At 33.1% G+C, this 6,552-nt stretch overlaps 1 protein-coding gene across 1 annotated transcript; it reads right to left on the minus strand.

The window, feature by feature from the left end:
- LOC107633823 lies at positions 953–2,678 on the minus strand. The gene is made up of 2 exons (XM_016337423.2): positions 1,586–2,678; positions 953–1,434 (listed from the first exon to the last, which is right to left on the minus strand). The coding sequence occupies exons 1-2, from the start codon at positions 2,363–2,365 to the stop codon at positions 1,279–1,281; spliced, it is 936 nt and encodes a 311-aa protein (XP_016192909.1). The 5' UTR covers positions 2,366–2,678; the 3' UTR covers positions 953–1,278.

Below are 6,552 nucleotides of genomic sequence, written 5' to 3' on the forward strand. Positions count from 1 at the left end.
AAATTTTCAATATATTTATTATATATTTATTAAAATAAATTATTTAAAATTTTCTATTACTAACAATCTAAACTTATGTTTTCTAACAATCTTAATTTATGTCTTCTATATACATGTTAGCTAAATCATATAAAATATTCCTTGTTACGTATGCCTTTACAGATTTCGCATTAGAGACATCAATTAATTAATTACTGAATGAAGTGGAAACCGAGTGCCAAACCCCACTGTTGCAACATGTTCCTAGTTATCCGGATCCGTGATGGAATTTTCAATTGTTCTGTTCTTGCATTCACTATATTCCTGCGTTTTATTTTATTTGAATGTTAAAACATTTTTTTCATTTTAATAATATTTCACTATACTTTAAAATGGGGAGTATGGTTTTCACCAGAAATGGGGGGAGGGGGGTAAGGTAGAGTGCTTATTTATTAAAGTGGTTATTTCTGTTCTGTTACAACCTCAATAAATTCTACATATGTGGCATATTTCTTTTCTAACTAATTCTATCCGGTAAATAGGCTAAAATTGAATGGGATGGACCCCAAATCCATTTGAAAATTTCATGATTTTTGCATTGAAGGAGTGTGTGTGAGAGAGACGTAAGAAGATTACTAACTAGACAAAGATGATCACACCCCCATACGACCTTTCATCACTACGAAATTAATGAATTGCAATATTATATTCCTCCCACACACCAATCCTTTTCTGATTGGCCAAATCGTTATCTATGAGGTGCTAATTTTCTCTTTTAACATTCGTGTTCAATTATTAATGTTTGATTTATGAAGGTGATAATTTCTCCCTAGCAAAAATTGGGGCCGACCAACTCAAGTATTCAACGTGATTAGTCAACATCACGTGTTCCCCTATGACTCACTAAACAATAATATGCTCAAGTGCTCAACACAAACATAAACATTTGAATGAAAAATGAAGAAAGGATGAAGACAAATATGCAATCAAATTTGATTTCGTTTTAAAAAAATTCAACTAGATAGATATACAACAGTTTGGTTGTGGCACTATGCAAGTAATTGTAAAATTGATTTCTCCTATCAACCACATTAATTAGTTACGCACAATGAATTCATTAACATTTTCAGGCCTCATCAGAATTAGACAGAAACAAGACATGAGAGTAATAATCTATGATATATCTTTGAAGAAAAAGCAATGTACAAAAAGAGAATCCTGCTACTCTATCTAACCTTTTTTCCTTTCCAAGATGTTGCATTGCATCAGCAAAAATTCTTCTGTGTGTTGCAGCTTCTTTCAGTTAACCTTTTGAACAGCGGTCTTAAACAAGAGGATGTACAATTTCTGATCCATTGAGAAATATAGGAACCCTCCAACTGAATGTGTCACATATGACCCAAAACTAGTCCCCACTATACAGTGCCATGCTGGCCCATACACCCCATCAAATTCCTGCNNGAATTACACGTGTATTGTATTTAATTAAGTAATTTCATATCAACAAAAATAATATTAACAATATTAATAGTGATCTAAAATAAAGATTGAACAAAATATTTTATACCGTCAGAATTTAACTCAAATTAAATTAAATAATATGCACCTTTTTGAGGGAGAGTGCAAGGGTCTTGGATGTGAACTTTTCCATGCTATCAAGAGTCTTTCTGGCACAATCAACGGCGTGGATCTGCATAAACGGTGGCATATCAGCTGACACCAATTTTACACCGTTGATCGCAAATACATCTCCTAATTCAGCTTCTGAGGGTCCACACATGGACCTCCTTCTTCCGCTACTCACCGAAGAAACCACACAGCTTCTTCTCTTATCACCATCACCGTGTCCTTCTTCTTCTTCTTCTTCTACAGGATTCTTTGACTTTTCAACCACAGAACTCTTCTTCTTCCTCTTCTCGTTCTCGTTCTTCATCGCCAACAAACCGTGAAGTTTCGATTTCTGTGGCTTCTTCTCCAATGAACTTCTCTTAGCACCCTCTTTTTCAACCTTCGGTGCAAGTTTATTGTTACTGGAGGCGGTGTTCGGTTTGAGAAGCGAGAGCTTGGAGGAGGAATCAACTATGCAAGATGATGTCATGGATTTTGCGTGTGAGAGAGCGTGTTGTTTGGTTTTGTGAGTGTTTGGACCCAAGTTTAGGCTTGAGAACTGTTTCGCCATGAAAGAAGAATGGTTATTAGGTCTAGATAGTTGTGCTATGAGATCTGGATTTGGTTTCGGGTACGGAAAAGGGACGGCGGCGGCGCCGGCGGTGGCGGTGGCGGTGGTGGTGTGCTTTGCCTTTGGCGGAGCGGTAACTGTGGATGATGAGGGATTGTATTGTAGAGGCGCCGCCTGATTCCGCCGCTGAGTGGGGCGGTGCGCCATGTTTGTAAGGAAAAGAATATGAAGTGACGATGTTACCCTTCTTTTTTATTTATATTAAGAAATATATATTTATATATAAAGTAAATAAGAAAGATATTCAGGTTTCAGATAGTAAGGTACATAGAGTCATAGATAGATATAAATGTATAGAGAGAGAAGGAAAGGTTTGTAAAGTGAGAGTGGGGGAAGAAGGAACTTGAAAGGGATGAATGAAGAAAACAAAATAGGGGGTGGTGTGGTGGTGGTCGCTATGTTTGATGATGTGTAATAACTGTAGACGGTTGAAATTACTGCATTTATTAATTAAGCTGAATTGCTACTTATTTATTTATTAGTATTAATTGTTAATTATTGATTTAATATTTATTGCGCATAAATTTGAAAAATAATCCAATAGAACACAATCCATTAATAGAGCGTTTAACTATTATATTTTTAAATTCATCAAAAATTTAATTTTATACATTATTAATATAAAAGATTAAATAAATTTAATTAAAATAATTAATTTTTAAACATACTATACCCTCACCCCTCCCCCTTCCTGTAACATCCCTCACCCCCACTCCCGTAACCCCCTCCCTCAGCAACAACAATAATCAAAACTCAGCAACAATTCAACAAACTCAGCAACAACAACAATAATCAAAACTCAACAACAATTCAACAAAAGAAGAAGAAGAAGAACAGTGGCGGATCACAGGCGGCAGGGCGGCGGTGCAGCGGTGCGGCGGTGGCGATGGCAGCGAAGATCCGCGGCGAGGACCCTTCCCCTTCCCCCCTCTTCTCCCTTCGCATTCCCTTCCCCCTTTCCCCGAGGAGCAGAGCAGTGAAGATCGGCAGCGACAGCGAAGAGCGGCGGCGCACGGCAACGAAGAGCGATGGCGGTAATGAAGACCGGTGGCGGCGGCGAGGAGGATAATAAACGCAAAAGCTAAGAATTTTTGCTTACTATAAATAGAATTTGAGAAGAAAATCTTATCTGGTTTACAAAAAAAAAAAAGTATCCAAAACAAAAATTAAAACATTCAAACAACTTGAACATGCTTTTCACCTCCCCAATGCCAAAACGAACACACTCACATCACCGTTTATCTTCTAAATTCTTAGAGTAATTTACATAAAGAAATGAAATGCAAACTAATATTACATAAATGTCTTAAAACTAAATACTTCATATGCATGTCCGAATTTAGAGTCTACTTAATGTAAATCGAAGCTGTTAAGCTTGATTTAGATCACTCAATATAAATTAAATGAAATAAAGTCGATTTATTTTGGTACATAATAAATCAAATGGAATATTTGATTTACTATAATGTGTAATAAATCGAATGAAGTAGCTTTTATTATTAGGCGGAGAGATACAACTCATAATACTCGAAGTTGTTTAAGGTAAATTGAATGAACAAACTTTGATTTAGTGATTTTGATATTTTTAGTAAATCGAATTTACATACATGCACCCAGATAATTCGAATGTAATATATTCGATTTACTCCTAACATCTTCTATAATTCAATTGGTGAGATAATTTGATATCCTTTTTTCACACTCATTGTAACAAGTATAATATTGACCATTTGGGATATTAACCTTATATTTTTATTTTTTTAAAAAATCGTTTGATATTTACTAAAAATTACTAATTTTTAATTGAACTCAAAAAATAAAAAATAAAAATATAAGATTAATATCTCAAACTGTCAATATTAGTGTAAAAAAGTGTGTCGAATTAGTTCACCAGTTGAATTATAGAGGATGCTAAGAGTAATTTGAATCTATTAGATTCGAAATACCATAGGTACATGTTGTGTGTAAATCGAATTAATTAAATTTAATTTATTAGAGACATCAAAACCACTAAATTAAATTTATTCATTCGATTTACCTTGGACAACTTCAAATATTATGTATTGTATTTCTAGTAAATCGAAGCTACTTCATTTGATATATTATACATGATAGTAAATTGAATCTATTCCATTTAATTTATTACGTACTAGAGTAAATTGACTTTATTTTATTCAATTTACATGGAGTGATGTTAAATCGGATTTAATAACTTCGATTTACATAAAATAGACTCTAAATTTAGATATACTTTTAATTTTAGGATATTTATATAATATTAATGTGTATTTCAATTTTTTACATAAATTACCCAAATTCTAATGTGTAAATAACTTTGGATTGGCTGATATGTATTTCAAAAGATAAAATAAGTGCTCTAATAATTTATAAAGTAAGTTAATATGATTAATTTTAGCTGTTACTTAAATATTGAGTTTTGTGATATAAATAATAGGTCAAAAATAATTAATTACTTTTTAAAATTTTAAAAATATTTAATATACAGAAAAATAAAAAAGAATACCGACAATTCATTTAAAATGAAAAGTATCATATTAACTCGGTTTATAAACCAACCAGAAGCCTTTTATTAGTATTTATTTCTTTTGGTGAATCATTAATACTAGAATTAATGTATTATTATTAAAGTACAGTCTATTATTAACACAATTAACGGATTAAAAGCTCGTGTTGGTATTGGCAGCATTTTCAGCTTTGGTCTTCACCAATTAATGACCCCACCGTTCACCGACCACATGTGTGCGATAAGATAAGAGAAGAACACGATCGCCTAATTGTTTATTAGAAAGAGAAAAATAAATTAAAAAAAACTGTTATTGCACACGGACATACTACTATATTGTGGTCTTGGTGGGAACTAGTCATTAGAAATAGTTGTGGGAAATTCTAACTTCATAATTAGAAGAGAGTCAATAATTAACAACTATATAAAATAGGATTTTTCTATGAGAAATGTTAGGACATTAGAATTTATTATTTTTGTCCTTTAGTTAGTTATCAATAATATTTAAAAATATGAAACAAAATATATTATTAGATTACTAGACTAAAAATATTGATGGTTAAATAATGGTCAAAAACAATAAATTATAATGTTCCATTAGCATTTCTATTAGTTAAATTAAAAAAAAAAAACTAATGAAACTCTTAGTCATAGTTCTAAAAATCGAACCGAATCGATCAGTTTAACTGGATTAATCAAAAACTGTTCACATAGTCGATTCGGTTGACTCTCAGAATTACTTAGGAAAACACCGATCAAAAATTTGGTTGAACTGGTAATTAACCAATAAACCGTCAGAATGGGCCGAGTTTTTTAGGAGCTTTCGGTTCGAAAAAACGGTGCCGTTTTAATTGAGAGAGAGAGAGGGGTCCAGATGCTCAATACCCTTATCTTGGCCATCCCACCCTTCTCTTTCTCTCTGAACTTTGAAGAACTCTAGCCCTCAGACCTCCTTGGAAGTTCGAATGCAGCCCGCAGCTACCGTCCCTCTTCAAGGTGATTGCCAAACTCTTCTCCTCTGGGACAGACCGTGGATGCCACGTCACGTGTGGAAGCTCTGTTTGGCAGTTCGGCTTTCCTCGATTCATTCCTCCTGTCGTCGCATGTGGAAGCTTTGTTCAGCGATTCGGCCCTCTTCGATTCATTCTTTCTGTCATCACTGTCGTAGGAAGGTTTCCTCTCCTCTCAACCTAGCTTTATCTTTCTATCTTTGCCGGCAGTTCCCATTCCTCTATCACCGTCACTTCCCTTCCCCCCTCTGTGTCGGTAAGCACTGTTGCTTGAAATTATTTTTGCTTGTTTTGTAATTTATACTTTTGTTAATAATACTAAGTTACTAATTTTCAGAATTTGTTAATATTGTTGTTAATAATATTGGATTCTCATCATTTGTGGTGGTTCTCAACGTTCCCCTCCTCATCCGAGCTCTCTATCTTCAATTTATTTTTGCTTGTTTAATTCTGAGTTGCTGAGTTAGGTTTAATTGTGAGTTGCTAGGTTTAATTTTGAGTTGCTGAGTTAATAATAATGATTTTGTTGATGTTTGCTTATTTTGAGTTGCTAATTTTCTAAAATGATATTATTGCTGATTATAAAAAATGAATGAAGTTGTTGTTGATTTTCTGATGGTTAAATTTTTTTGATTGTATGTTGAACATTATGTTTATCATTTATGTACGATTTGATCTAATTTAGTTATAAACTTTGATGTTTGAAGTTTGTTTGTGAATTTATTAGGTGAAATTGTGAAATTTTAAATTTTATTAGGTTGAAAATGTTTGAATTTAAATATTTAAAATTATATATTAAA

Source organism: Arachis ipaensis, chromosome B01 (genome assembly GCF_000816755.2).
Source record: "Arachis ipaensis cultivar K30076 chromosome B01, Araip1.1, whole genome shotgun sequence".
Classification (NCBI taxonomy): Eukaryota; Viridiplantae; Streptophyta; class Magnoliopsida; order Fabales; family Fabaceae; genus Arachis; species Arachis ipaensis.